Source organism: Pinus tabuliformis, chromosome 6 (genome assembly GCF_031772625.1).
Source record: "Pinus tabuliformis cultivar Carrire ecotype Pingquan chromosome 6, CPIR1, whole genome shotgun sequence".
Classification (NCBI taxonomy): domain Eukaryota; kingdom Viridiplantae; phylum Streptophyta; class Pinopsida; order Pinales; family Pinaceae; genus Pinus; species Pinus tabuliformis.
In genome coordinates this window covers 1,441,490,045-1,441,505,093 of record NC_142292.1, presented here as the reverse complement: position 1 = coordinate 1,441,505,093, position 15,049 = coordinate 1,441,490,045, and the positions used below count along the sequence as shown (strand labels likewise).

The 15,049-nt window shown below is 39.2% G+C and overlaps 1 protein-coding gene across 1 annotated transcript in view; it reads right to left on the bottom strand.

Annotated features, from left to right (window-relative positions):
* The window catches only part of LOC149264027 (myosin-1-like), a 202,120-nt gene that overhangs the window by 143,985 nt on the left and 43,086 nt on the right, over window positions 1–15,049 (bottom strand). The window contains exons 2-5 of the mRNA XM_089427361.1: window positions 7,848–7,949; window positions 7,588–7,731; window positions 7,330–7,480; window positions 7,068–7,095 (exon numbers count right to left, since the gene is read on the bottom strand). Of these exons, the coding sequence (XP_089283487.1) occupies window positions 7,068–7,095; window positions 7,330–7,480; window positions 7,588–7,731; window positions 7,848–7,949 (425 nt within the window). The remainder of the gene's footprint in view (window positions 1–7,067; window positions 7,096–7,329; window positions 7,481–7,587; window positions 7,732–7,847; window positions 7,950–15,049) is intronic.

Genomic DNA, 15,049 nt, shown 5'->3' with positions numbered 1-15,049 from the left:
CAATGAGTTTCTTGCTCATTGAAATAGGTCTAGCACATGTCAAAGTGCTATAGGAAAGTTAGAGTCAAAAGAAATATGGAAGACCCTTAAGGGCATGTTACACCATGTACATTTATGTATTAAATTCAAAGATATCCCTCCAAGCAAAGTCACAAGTCTTCTCCATGCAACGACATCACCAAAGAATCTAATCTGAAGAAGAAAAGACAAGTCGGCCTAAAGTCTCCAACTCGACCTAAAGGAGGGACAGGGCTCTATATATAGAGGTTGTCCACTCCTCCAACGACAAGACACAATCACCTCTGAAATCAGTGAGAAGGAAGACGAGTTAAGGGTGAAGGGAAAGCGAAGAAAAGAAGCCTCTAGTGTAGCGAAGAAAGAGGAAGAAACATTGAGCCTTGGAAGTCTGTTCTAAGGGTGAACTACAGTCACACGTGCGAGAAAAGGAGGGCTATCTGCAGTCATTACAACAGCACTATCACAGTCACATATCTCTCATTGTTTGGGCTAGAAACTTAGGCCTATAAGGCCTCCCACTAAAGAAAGGAAGAGACTCTCTCAAGCAAAGAAGGAAGGAGACAAATACATAAGGTAACCCCTCACACGTGCGAAGAAACTAGGGCTGCAGTGCTATCATATCAAGTCTGCAACTACACATCAAGAAGGAGCTCGGTTGGACAAGAGAAGGAAGGTATCCTCATAGGTGAAGGACCTCACTAAGGATCAAAGATAAGTATCTCTTCTAGAGCTAGCATAACAAGGGCTATCACCAGTTGCCAGAAGAAGAACGAGGTGCCGAAAGGAGGAGGACGAAGTGTCAGGAAATGAAGCGTCGGAAGAAGGAAGGACGTGACTTGTGCTTGGAGGATATTCTTGTCAAGGGTCTAGGGTGAAAAAATTTCTAACTAGAAATCTACTGCAATGATTAATATTATTTCTTATACTTATTACCTCATAAATAAGTTATCTACAGTATTCTCACGGCAAATATCGAAATATAATCTATTGCAGCCTTCATAATTAAAACATTGCAAAAAAGTAAATGTAAGGAAATACATTGGCACAAATACAATCACAATGACACAGTTATTTTTTGACAATCATCCCCGAAAAAACCCAATGTGGGAAAACCAGTGCAGCAGATGAGGGTTTTTATTATTCATCAGTAAATTCTCTTATACAAAATTACAGCCAGCAAAATAGGAATGAGAAATTTTACACACTTCTTGACCAAGTTCTAGCCCAGATGAAGCACTTCTTCTTCCCCGGAATCCTTCTGATCCTCTCTGCGTCAAACAACACTCCAAAGCTCAACGTCAAGCTGCCCACGCAGGCTCTGCATCAAACTTCCTCTGCACTGCCTCTTTCTGCATCACCTTGTTCCTGCTCTATGTCTTGCTGCCTTGCACTCTTTGATTGTGCCAATGCCCTCTCTCTGTCTCACCTGCAGCTGTCCCTCTGAATCGATTTTCTCTTACTGAACTTCGACCAGTGAGAAAATCGATCTTCCTCGCGTAACTAAGTATCTGCCTCTGGTGTCTTTTCCAAATGACCCTCAAGCCCCTTCTTATATCTTTCTGTTGGACATCCAACCACCTAGATTAACTCCTAATCAAAGCCTCAGATCATTTTGACTTGATCTCCCTCTTTATCTAGAAGATTTACCCACAATTAGATTGATACCCATTAATATTTTAATTTTCCTGAGTTTAGATTTAGGAATCCCATTAAAAATATTAATTATTTTAATAAAATCGTCTCTGGGTGGAATTTCCCAAAACGGTTTCTAGCTTCTATGGAATGCATGTACCCAAGCCTCCCTGCAAAATTTGAGGCCTAGAGCACATCCGATGCTATCCCAAATCAACATAGGGTTTGGCATTGATCAATAGAAGCTTCAATAAGAGAAATTTACAAAAGGGTTTTCCTCTCTAAGAGAGAGGTTTTTCCTTGGCAAAGAACCAATATCTTGTGTTCTTGTTTCTTGTGTTTTGGTAGCAGTTTGATGAAGTAAACACATACAATAATAATAAGAGAAGAAGATCAAGCTAACAAGAAAATTGTAAAAGTGCTTCACAAATTGTTATCAAGTTTAGAAGAATCCTAATATCTCTAATTGCCCTAGATTCTTCAACAAGGTTGAGGAGAAACTTGGGGTCTCACCATCCTACCATTGAGTGTGCTTTGGAACTTAGCCTAACATTTGTTGCTCTGATCTGATGGATCGACAGGGAAGCAAGAGGTAATCAGTCTGATTGTCCCAACGCAGGGCATGGTGTGCAGTAGTTAAATTTGTCGCTAAAAAATGTCCCTGATGAAGAAAGTTGAGCATCTCTAATCTTAGTACCAATATAAAGTAGAGAGGAAACCTCCTAAGTCCCTATAGAGCTAGTGATCTGGCTATGAGGTGCATCTCTATCTCCAACTCCTAAAGGTGGCACACCAAGCAAATCCTATCTGATCACGATTTATGATGATATACCTCTAAATGAAGTCGATGGGAGCCATGCTATCCCAAAGGGACCTTGCGCGAGTGCATCCAATCTATATGTGTATACAGGGGCAGATGATCATGCCATCACACATCTCCAAAAAGAGCTCTAGGTAGAAAGACGTGTTTGAGCCCAAGCTAGTCGAGGATGAGATCCAAGTGATTTGAATGTACAATCTATAGATATCCCCTTAAATAGCCTAGTTCAGTACCTATCTAATCAATAAGAGAAGGTATAGCACATCACGAGAGAATTCGAACATGTAGAAATTTCTGTTTTCCCACCCCGGTTTTCAGTTTCTCCTTATTTCTCCCATATAGTTAAATGTCCATTCCCATAACCATACATTTAACAAGCTGGAAAAAATAAATTTGCTGAAAACACAAATTCTGGAAATTTTACAGAATGCTGGAAATTGCAGAAATAAAAATCAGCAGTAATAAACATCCATTAAAACATATTTAAACACTGAGATTTTTGGTCAATGTGACCCTGGAAAACCCCCCTACAACTCTTGGGGAAAACCAGTTTGAGAGCTCTTCTTTATTTCTGGAAAATGCCTTTTACAGTGAGAAAATTTTCGGCAAAAATTTCAGCAAAACAAATTTTTCCAGCAAGCAAACTTATCTGTTTTTCAGCCAACAGACAATCTGGAAATTTACTGTACGAACGGTACGGACCGTACGGATGTATGGATGTACAGACTGTACGGGCGGTCGTACGGACATACCTCGGTTTCCGTGCAGAAAATCGCCTCCTCGAAATTCATGCCCAAAAATCAATTTTTCTTTGTTTGCTCGACAAAAATCTGCCTTTTTCTGCTTGTTTTTTCAGCTGTATGGATTTGCTTAAGTGTTGCCTCGGTATGTGTGCCAAGCTGCTACCTTCTTCTCCTTTCTGTCCAGAAATCTCCCTTGCTCTCTTGCTCTCCTTCTCCCAATCTGCTCATGAAAGAATGAATGATCTTTTCATCATTTTCCTCCCTTAATCCAACCCTAAGTGACTTTTGGGTGATCCCTAAATCCAATGGCTGAAATAGATTTAGATCAATGGCTGAGATTAAATGCTCATTTAAATCTCACTTTCTATTTTTTAATTCACCCCCACTTTAATAAAGACCCACTTAGTCATTTATTTCCAAAGTCACTTTTCCTTTCTAATTTTTCATTGACTTTATAAAAGTCACTTTTAAAATTAGACTTAGTAACTTTATCACTTAAAGTCACTTTTAAATTAGATTTAACTTTATAAAATTATAAAGTCACTTTAGGAGAAAAATTAAATTCTTTTGGACACTTTTCCCTAGGCCAAAGATCAAAGCCTAAGGGAACCACCTATCCTCCGATACCAAATTTCAATAGAACAGAGGAAGGCGCTTTGGTGAAATAGTAAGTATTGAAAAAGCCAAGATGCCTCTGAGTACCAACCTCATGCTTGGCCTTTGGGAAGGATCTAAGGTGAGAGCCTCTAAGGAGCAAAGTGCAAGGTAGGGATACCTCTCTCCCCCTATGGCAAAGTCTCTGAGAGATTGGATTCTATGAAAGAAAGAAAACAAGCAGAAACAAACCTCGAGACGAAAAGGGTAAATGCCAAATTTGCTTGAATGAAGGGCTACGGAGTCGTACGCTTACATCAAATGATATGCCTAAGAAACAAGTTCTACACTCTCTCCAATCTAGTCTAATATGACTGTAACAAGCTCAAACACTAGATCTCAAAGCCATAGAGACTATGGGTCTGATAATCACCTCCATGAGATAGAGCTTCGTCGAGAATCAAGATGTCCTAAACCCACCCCTGGAAGCATTGTCTCTCAATGAGGACTAGGGAACAATACCTTTACTAAGTTGAGGCTAAAGGGCTTTCCACAAACTAAAACATGGCCCGTGAACTATACTCCCAGGTAAATGTAAGTTGTGGTGATCTCAATCTTTATCCCTAGATAGTAGAAATGTAAATTTGTAAGAGAGCACTTTGATGCATTGAAGATCAAAACCTTAGTTTTACCCAAGTTGGCCATCAACTATCGAAGGTCACAAAAATTGGCCAGTACATCAATCTATCTCTGTAAACCCTCAAGAGTAGAGGCCAACAAGACAAAGTCATTAACCAACAGGAGTAGGGACATCAACACCTAATGTAGAAGACAACCACCACCTTCCTAGATATGCTCATAAAGGAAGGATTTTGGCTCATTAATATAGATCCCAAAGAGGGATGATGAGAGAGGGCACCCCTATTTTACCCTAATGGTACTAATGATGAAGTATAAAAGGTTGTGTGCCATCCAAAGGCATCCCAAGACTAACTCATATAGTTGCATGATGATTGTCAATATAGACTCATATATCCCATTGTTGCAAAGTCTCTAGAATAATGCCTCCCTTGAGTCTATGTCAGCCACCTTTCGAAAGACTACAAAACAATTGTAAACTTTCAAGAGTGATGAAAGCCTCCTCAATAATGCCTCAAAGTGTGAGATGTGACCAATCCTCTAGTTGGGGCAGAAACTTGCTTGTCCTCTAGCCCTGAAATGGCAGTTATCTAGCTCCTTAGAAAGCCATTGATTTAAAACCGTGGAGTAAAGCTTGGAGAACGTATGACTTACCATCATCATCCGATAGTGGTTTGGATTAGAGATGCTCCCTAATTTGTGAATCAGATGAATAATGTGTTTTACCCAAGACGAGGTGAAGCATGAACACACGACATGATTTAATAAATCAGCAATATAGGAATCAAGGGATTGGACGCCATGCTTAAGTAATTCAGCCTAAATCCCTTCCTAATCAGCTACTCAACTGGTACAAATAGCTATGATTACTCTCTTAATTCTAGCTCAAAAATGAGATGTGGATGGGAGGTTGTCCAGGAATATCATAGAGGAAGTTGTGTGGGAGAACATTTTGTGGGGGTCAAGGTTAGCGAGATGGTATATGATCAAGGAAAAAGTTGTGGAAAGGCTTTTGCAAAGTGGCGAAACTTGCCACAAAGTTCATGTCGCCTTTAGGAGAGAAATACTCATTTTTTATGATGAAGGAGGTTACAATATGTTTTATTGAGGTGAGGAGAGGACAATGGATCATGTGTGAGGGTGAGACAGAGTTATTTGTGGAGGGATTTACATTCATCATCAAAGCAATTATTTATGGGGTGAGAGCCAAGAGTAAGCACCCTACTGACTCACTCAACTACTCTCTAGTAGTAAGCACCCTAGTGACTCACTCACTCTCTGAGATTTAAACATAGGGTAGCACCCAAATTCAGGGTATAGGCATGTTGCTCCGCTTTTGAGGATTGAATCCACTATGAGGGCGGTTTATCATCCAGTTAGCAAGCACTTAGCAGCACAAAGTGGTTCGTCAATCTAACTGTAAGCACCCCGTGGCATAACTAACTGTTAGGCAAGCACTTAGTGGTTCGTTAACCAAAGGAAGACACTAAGTGGTTCATTAGCCAAAATTACAAGCACAAGGTGGTTCATCATCCTAAGGCAAGCACTTTATGGTTGAAATTCAATGCTTTGAACAGCATACCAGCAACACAGTCTCACACAAAGGCCTTAGTGGCTTCAAAACACAGTCAAGGTAGTTATCACAACCAAATACACCCTTGAATTAATTCCAACAAGCCAACTCCAATTTCACTAATGACATGCATATATGTAGAAATCCATCCATGTACCTTCGCATAGCTGTGAGAGCACACCGCCTTGGCTCCTCGATGCCTTCTCCTCCATGGCTTGTTTCCTCAATCTGGGGTAGGGAGAATGAGGACAGTCCTCCCATACCACTCTTTGTTCTTATTTAATATGTTGTCAGCAACACTACCACCCCAATTCAGCTCCAATTCTGTGACTTTTAAAAAAAAATTGTCAGGGATGGCTTTTCTCAGTTGTGGTTGGTTCCGACATTAAATTCGACAAGGTATGGTTATTCAGGATGTGCAAGCAAAACAAGCAGCGTCCCTCAGACTCTGATCCGTTAGTTGTCCCTTTCTCCAGCATGCTTGACTAAACTCTAATTAACAATTATCAACTGCTTAACAGCGTTTTCGATCAGCTGTGCTTTTTCCCATGCTGGAACCACGATCATCTAAAATGTTTACAAAAGAAATGGTCAACGCAGGGAATGTTACAGAGAGATACTAAGGTGACAATGGGTAGCGTTCCTACGTTGCACAAAACTAGCACCTTGGTGATTGGCAATTTATATTTTCTGTGGGTCTAGATTTTGTTGTAACAATCCCCAAGAGCTGAATATCCTAATACCATACTCTATAGTGCATGCAAAACACCCATGATGACCAAATAGGTAGAACCAGATTATTGCTACCACATTGTAGTATTAATTCCCATCACAAGAAAATTCAGATGTGCAGAGAAAAACCAGTCAAATAGTTGAAATATACAAAATGTAAACACGGATAAATAAAACAAGGAAATAAAAATTTCCCCGTGTTGATATTGAAAGATAAACCTGTTTCAACTTCTCATTTTATCAATACATACCAAACAAAAATAATAGTAACTCGTTTGGCACTCAAATATTTGGAGTAGCAAAGCTGGCAACTCACCTTATTATAATAGACTGATTAGCTCCCTCTACACAAGACAATGAAACAAAACACCAATAAGAGGCAATTCAAACATCATGTGTACTCTCTTAGTATTTAACACAGTAAATTCATAATCCACCTGGCTCACATACAAGTTAACAAGATGATTAAGTTATCAATTTTAATTCATTCGAGAGTACTATTAGCCAGAAGATACTTCACACAACCTGAAATTTCTGTCACAAATGTGAAGTCTGAATGCAAACTGGCATTCACTCACCATTTCTCATTGCTTCAAATGCAATATCTGCCATCTTGTATATATGTGGAATGTTTTTAGTTTTGCATTTGTACCCTTCGATGATCTCATTACCATAAAGAGATATATCTTTAAATGGATTCATTACAACCAAGACTGGTCCTGCTTTAGTCTGCACATTTTCTAGCAGCAATAAGGGCCAACAAAGCAACTTGTGCAGCATAGCTCATGAAAAGCAATGCAAATTGAAGTGTTCTAGTTCACAAACGGATAACTCACATATATCTTATCTTGAGCATATCTTTTCTGAATGTTATAAAGAATTGAAGGTTCATTCAGATAACTAAGTTGAATAAGGTCATCGACTCCTTCAAGAATATCTGGATTCACAGGTAACAAATTGCTAACAGGCACCTCAACAATCTACACACAGTGTTACCAAACAGTCATTAACCAAACACAAACTACTTCCAAGATAATAAAAAAATTACTTATTCCAACATTCCATTTTTACTATTTCAGAAGGAAATAAAGCTTACCTTGCCATTTGAAATGTTGACCAAAGATTGTGTAGTGAGTATTGATTGTATCACCCCTAAAGTCCATTGATTATTCAAAACCATACACCAGACACGGGAGTTCTGTACCATTAATTCAAGAACTCTGTTATTGGTATAGATCCAATTAACTACTAGTACAATTTAGGTTCTATTTGAAAACTCTTCAAATAAATTGACCAATTTAAAAAATGCAAGCCCTTCCAACCTTATGGCTGAATGCAGTACAGGATACTACAGTTAAAAGCAGATGAAACTTGGGTATTACCACTTTCCAATCAAAACAAGTGTTTTCTAGAACTTATTCCTTACTTTCCAAAGTTATCAAGAGACTAACATCTTCAGATGTGAAAATGAAAGCAAACACATTTTGAGCAACCGAAAACAGAAAAAAAAAAAAAAAAAAAAAGTAAAAATGCTAAAAGGAGGCAAACTCTTGGCTTCATCAACAAAATGCTTGTTGAGAAATCTAGGACAGAGAGATAAGGAGATTTCTCTAACAATGATAACTACTAGTGAAAACTTTTTTACCTTTCTTAATTAGGTTCTTCTTTTCTTGATTATTATTATGTGTTCTTCTTAGTGTTGCAAACATCTTGATAACATCCTGATTTTATCTCGAAATCAAGATTTTTTGCCCTAGCCGATGTTTGGCGATTTTTACCGATATTTTGATGGTATCTTGATTTTGCCGATTTTTACCAATATTTTCCCGATTTTTACAATTTTTTGGTTTTTCGGACCCTTACCGATCTTATCGCGATGTCAATGTTTGCAATATTCTTCTTCATCAAATAGCTATCAAATCATAAAGAACAATGAGACAAAGGACACACGATGTAGGCTTTTAGCCAAGGCCAAAACCTCTCCAAACTTTAGACGAAAATCCACTGAATTCTTCTTCTTATAGAATCTTCAATTGATGAGTTCCAAGACCAAGTCAACCCTTGCTTGAAGATGCTGCAACTTCTCCTTCTTTCTTCACCCTCAATCCTGCAACTCAAGTTCTGAATTTCTCGGCCTCTATCTCTGCAATTTTCGGCTACCTGTAGATGACTGCAATTTCCCATGTGTGACCGAATTAGGGCTACTTAAGCCCTCCTTCTCCTTCGCTTGACTAGGGCTGGCTTCTTTGTGACTTTGGCCTTGAATATAGCTCTTCTTCTTGCCTTGTTTCAGCCCTCTTGAGATGACTATGATTTGGACTTGCAGCAGGTAGGAAACCCTAGTTTTCCTCGCACGTGTGAACAGAATTACCCAAAACAGACCTGCAATTATTTCGTTCTTCCTTTGACCCTGATCTTCACTTTTTTGCTCGAATGAGACGCTTCTTCTTCATCCTTGTACTCAAACTTGTTGTGTGTGAGATGGTGTGGCTTGAATGAGACTGAATGCTCTATATATAGACTTCTTCCTCATTCTTGTAGGCCGACATGTTAACTTGGAGTAGGCTTATTGCTTCATTTGAAGGCCGACTTGCTAGAAGTGCTTGGACTTGGTCTTGGAGGGCCTTTTGACTCTTACAATGACTTAAATACATATGTAACATGCCCAAGAAGGGTCTCTTGTACACGACAAAGACTCAATTGACTTTATGACTTAATGACCAATCCTAATAACTCACAATGGGAGCTTCATCTATCAAAGAAAATTCCTTGAGCATGAAACCCATGTCTCAAGCATAAAATAATTTTATTTTTATTCTTTACATTAATTACATAAAATTGTGATTACACATGTCATTATGAAGACCGAACCTGGTTACATGTTTCAACAAAGCTAAGCCAACTTTGTTGCACAAGTTTCCAGAACAAGGGGGCAGGGTGTAGAGGAGTACTGGTTTTGGGATGGCTAAACGTTCCCCAAAATTTTCAGGGGATTGCAAAACGGGTGTGACAACAGAAATAATTAAAAATTCTATAAACAAAATCAAAAAAATAAGGATCTGATTCCTGATTCTCTAGCTATCAAGTTGGGCTACATGCCCAGGCCTTGGGAAATACTGGAAGTGAAACAAGCCAAAGGCTTTCATTAAATATAAGGCTACAGATGGGTACAGATGGCTATACCAGTAGTCCATTTTGCATGCCTGCCTGAACAGCTTGTAGAGACTTATATCAATAAAAAGGCACGGCTGTTTCAATTTGGCAGTATATGGAAGCCTTGAGTAGAACCAAAGAAGACATTTTTTGCCAAGTCACTCATCTTCAGGATGGGCCTGTCCAGCAAGGACAGATGATGGATGTTGAAGCTGAAAAGTGTGGAGAGAATGTCGCTGTAGTGACACTGAAGCCTTATGATATGCCTTGATCAATGTTTACATGTGCTATGTTATATTAGAGCAAGCGATAGGGATGTGTTGGTTGTAAGATTAAGTAGAAAATCCACGAAATTCTAATCTGCTAATATGAGCAATCTGAAATATAATTTCTTCTCACATAAACATAGAATTTCTCTAATAGATGCAGCAGAATAGGAACAGAAATAAAAACACCATCACACAATTCAAAAACACAAAATTGTATAGGGAACCCAACTGAGCAATTGATCTCTTACAAAATACACCTGTTTCAATCTGAAAGACACACTTGTCTTTCCTGCTTGATCTAAGATTAAAACCTTTGCAAGACTGCTGCTCTCTGCTGCCCCCTACCAACCTATGCACAAGCTTCTCTTGCACACTCTTCCTCTCACAAGCTCCACGCACAAACTTGTGCTTCCTATTGCTTGGTCTCACCAACTCGTGCTCACCAAAACAATGATTAAATGTGTGCCTCTGTTTCTCCTTTTAAAGGCAATTTGAATGGTTAAAATCAGTGAGTTTTCTAATTAAGGAATGATTTTGAGATTGATCGAGTTAGCATGAGTTAACTGCTCATGCAGCTTGTTCTATTTCAAGTCAACCACTTGAAACTCAATCACTTGTGTTTTTCCTCAATCAACTCACACTAGAAAATCAAGAACTGAGTTTCAATTTCAACACATTAGTTAACTGCATCCTAACTCATCCTAATGTTTAAGGACTGATTCCTAAATTATAGGAGTTCATCGTTTAGGCTCCTATGATTAAGGCACAAATCAAGGAACCTTTTTCTCTCTAATATTTTCAACACTCCCTCTTAGCGAGGAAGGAGTTTCTGGAAGAACCTCGTCCACTTGGATCTGTCTTCAACACTACCAAGTTCTTCGTTGCTACAGTTGCTCCTTCTAAACTAAAAGACTCCCCTGCTTTCTTCTGTAGAACCTTCTTTGAAGACCTGTTGTTTCCCATCATGCTCTACGAGTCCACCACTTTGGTCATAAGCATAGTATTAAAAACCGGAACCGGTGACTGGACTAGTCCACCTAATAAACCGACTTTCAAACCAGAACTGATCAAACCATGACTGGTTAGATCTCAATGAACCAATTTTCCAAAAAATACATGAAATAATTATTTTTTAATGTAAAAAACTATTTTTAATATTTAAAACCATGATTCCATACCAATAGAGACAAAATATTCAAAGTTTGCTCATCTATATACCGTGTAAATGTGAATATATCAAAATAGCACCGAGTGCATACATATCAACGACAAAATACATAATGCCCTAAATGGCCTATAAAGTCCAAAAACAATGCTACAAGCTATGGGGCTATTGGCCTACTACAAGACTACACATCTACATATCAGTGATCAACATTATCACTCCTCATCATGATCAAACTACTAGACAAGGGATCATCAATAGGAGCTACATAAACATCATCTGGATCAGAGTTTGAGGATACCTCAACCTCATCTACAACCACACTAGTAGCACCAATAGCAATAAAACTAGACATCCAGTAGCTCTTTTTGCCTATTAGGGTTTACAAACCCTAGACATCCAAGTGTCCAAAACCCTTGAATCGCAATGCCCTATTATACAATATATGAAATCCATCATTATCATCAATCCATCAAGAAAAATTTGTCCAATAATTCAGCTCTACCAAACTAAATAGTTCGACTTATTCAAAACAATGTAGCAACAGCAACAACAGATTTCATCAAAATGGAACTCAAAAGAAACAATTGCCAGTTTAATGCTCTTTTATGCATTATGTATACTAACCCATAAATCAATTAGATGACTCATGAGGATGTTAATTTCTACTATGTACCATTTATTATTTATGCTGCACGACTTCAACATGGGAGAATTTATCCTTTAATTCATTCTAACTCAAAGAATTTTAAGACTTTTAGGATTGTGAAAGTTATTAAACCATTAAAAACACCATGCAAGGAAAAAAGAGCACTTGGCATTTCGAGCTCTAGAAGGATAGGATTTATGTTGCCTTCAAGTTTTCCTTGGGATAAGTTTTGTTGAAATTCCCTGCAACAGAAAGTTCATTTCTGAGATAATAGAAGTTGTTGCCTTCTCCTAGAGGCTAGAATGACTCATATTTAAGAAATGAACTTGATAGTGAGGTGATGATTACTGCACACTCAAAGGATCTTTGATCATATGGATAAGTGTTCTCCAAAAAATGTTGGACAGCCACAAAGCAATGGCAATACTCCTTTTACATCATGAACACATACAGGTGAGGCAAATAAATGACACTTTCATTGGCACAGCCAGTTTCTCCAACATCACATTGATCTCCTCTCTTTGCCAGTGTAATAACTTGTATCATCTACCATCATAAATGGAACTCAACACTCTAATCCTTTCTTTTGAGTACTATGGCAATAAACTGGCAATGTCACTTCCATCTAAAAGAAGCAGACATCCAGGTACATAGGGTACATTTCACTTATGACCATAGCATTACAAACTGGCCGATCTGAACTGGAAAGCGGTCAAACTGGTCGGTTCACTGCCTAAACCATCTGAACTGCCCAAAAAACCCGGTCAGAACCCCTCTTCCGCCTTGTTTTTTAGAAAAATCGGGCCTTGCCGATCGATATATGATGGAACAGGTCGGTTTATGGGAAAACCGGTTGGTTTCGTCATAAATCGATCGGCAAGGCCCGGTTTTTCTAAAAAACAAGGCGGAAGAGGGGTTTTGACCGAGTTTTTTGGGCAGTTTAGATGGTTTAGCCAGTGAACCGACCCGTCTGACTGCTTGTTGGTTTAGATCGTCCGGTTTGTAATACTATGGTCATAAGTGCCATGTACCCTGTGTACCTAGGCGTCTGCTTCTTCTAGATGGAAGTGACAATGGAAGATTCAACTCTCTTTTGATCTCCCTTAACCAAATCCTCTACCCACTTGGCTCAAACTCTCCCTATACTAGGATTCTTTAACTAAGTGGTTGCCTCCACTCGCCCTAGGCTATGGTCCTCATCATCATCATCCTCCTGCTGGTCAACCCAACCGCCAACTAGCTTAACCTGAAATTGAGATATTGGTTGAGTTTCCATCTTGAGAGCTCTATCCTGCTCTAAATCAACCACCACATCTCTACTCTGAGAACTCCCTGCCTTGTTGTTCAAGCTTGCACTTGTCTCTACCTGCAACTTGTAGAGATTTGTTAAAATTGGCAACTAGGGCAAAACTTCATGTGAGTCATCTTATTCATGGCTGATAATATTTTTATTAGATTCCTCTCGTCGAGAGGTGTAGGATTGATATAAAGATCATCCGATTCCGATAAGTATTCATGGAGATATGAATTTATTTTGATTATGGAATTATTATCAAGCCGACCTACAACTCATGTAGGCTCAGAAGCCCAACAGTCGCATCTATTCAAACACCAACATTGTGTATAAATATAGGAGGACTTTTTCTCATTTGGACTCACTCATCTCATCACATCTCTCTCTCTCTACTGCGCAGAAAAGAGTCTCTTCTCTACTGCACAGAAAAGGGTCTCTCCCTCACACATGTGAAGCTGGAAGCTGCTGAAACTGAAGCTGCAACTGCAGAAGTAAAGATTGACCTACGTGGACTAGAAGATCTCCTCATCTGAACTGCGTTGTAGGTTCATCTGAACCTCCTCTGAAAGCCGCAACTTTTGGTGGTGGAATCAAGTCAATCCGACGGACGGTTTGCAAGATATCGACTGCCCTAGTTTGAAGCCGGAAGCTGCCGAAACTGAAGCTGCAACTGCAGAAGTAAAGTTTGACCTGCGTGGACTAGAAGATCTCCTCATCTGAACTGCGTTGTAGGTTCATCTGAACCTCCTTTGGAAGCTGCAACTTTTGGTGGTGGAATCAAGCCGATCCGACGGTCGGTTTGTGAGATATCGTCTGCCCTAGTTTGATGATGAAGCTGCTAATGCTGATGCTATTGATCTAGGGTTTGCTACTGCTGATATGAATCAGATTTATTGTACTATTTCTCTCTGCTGAATTATTGAAGATAAAAGAAGATTTGATCAAAGGGTTTCCCCACACATTGTGGGGTTTGTCCCTGGCTAGCCGCCACATCTTGTGTCTCTTGTCTTGGCTTGTTTTCTGTCGATCGTTTAATGTTCTATCTGCACTTTACTTTATGTACATGTGATTGTTAATCTATGGAATATAATAAGGAAAAGAAGTAAACTGTTATAAGCATAGAACATACCATAACTCAACAAGATTCTTCACCCTCACACCTATCTACTTTTGACATCCAGAAGCTATGTGTTGGATGTATGCCTTACCTCTACTAAAGATGACATCATAACCCTTGTCCTCAAGGGTAGCTATCGAAACAAGATTTTGCCTCAATCCTGGAACATAGAGAACATCTTTGAGATGAAGAGGATTACCTAACTCCCTCTGAAAGCTGACAATAACAACTCCTCTAGCTGCATATTGACCATCATCTCCTAGCTCAATCTGAAACTGCATGTCCTTCTCCTTCAGGTGGCTAAAACTCTTCTTATTCCCAGTGATGTGGAAGGAAGCCCCTGAAGCACTATACCATATATTGCTATTTGTTGAGCTTGCCATGCAAGCAATCAATGGGAAGTCTTTCCCGAACTGGGCAAAAAAATCATCTACCTCCGTTGATGCAGTACCATGATCCTTCCCGGCCCCCTTCTTCTTACCAAGACACTTAGAAGCATAATGTCCAAACTCATGGCAATGAAGGCATTTAATCTTGCTTAGATCCTTCTTCTTGTCCTTCTTACTGGACTCGATCTCTCCGTGACCCTTCTTGCCCTTGGCCTTGCTACTCTTGCCTGTCAGGGCACAATTCTCCTCTTCGTCTGTCATA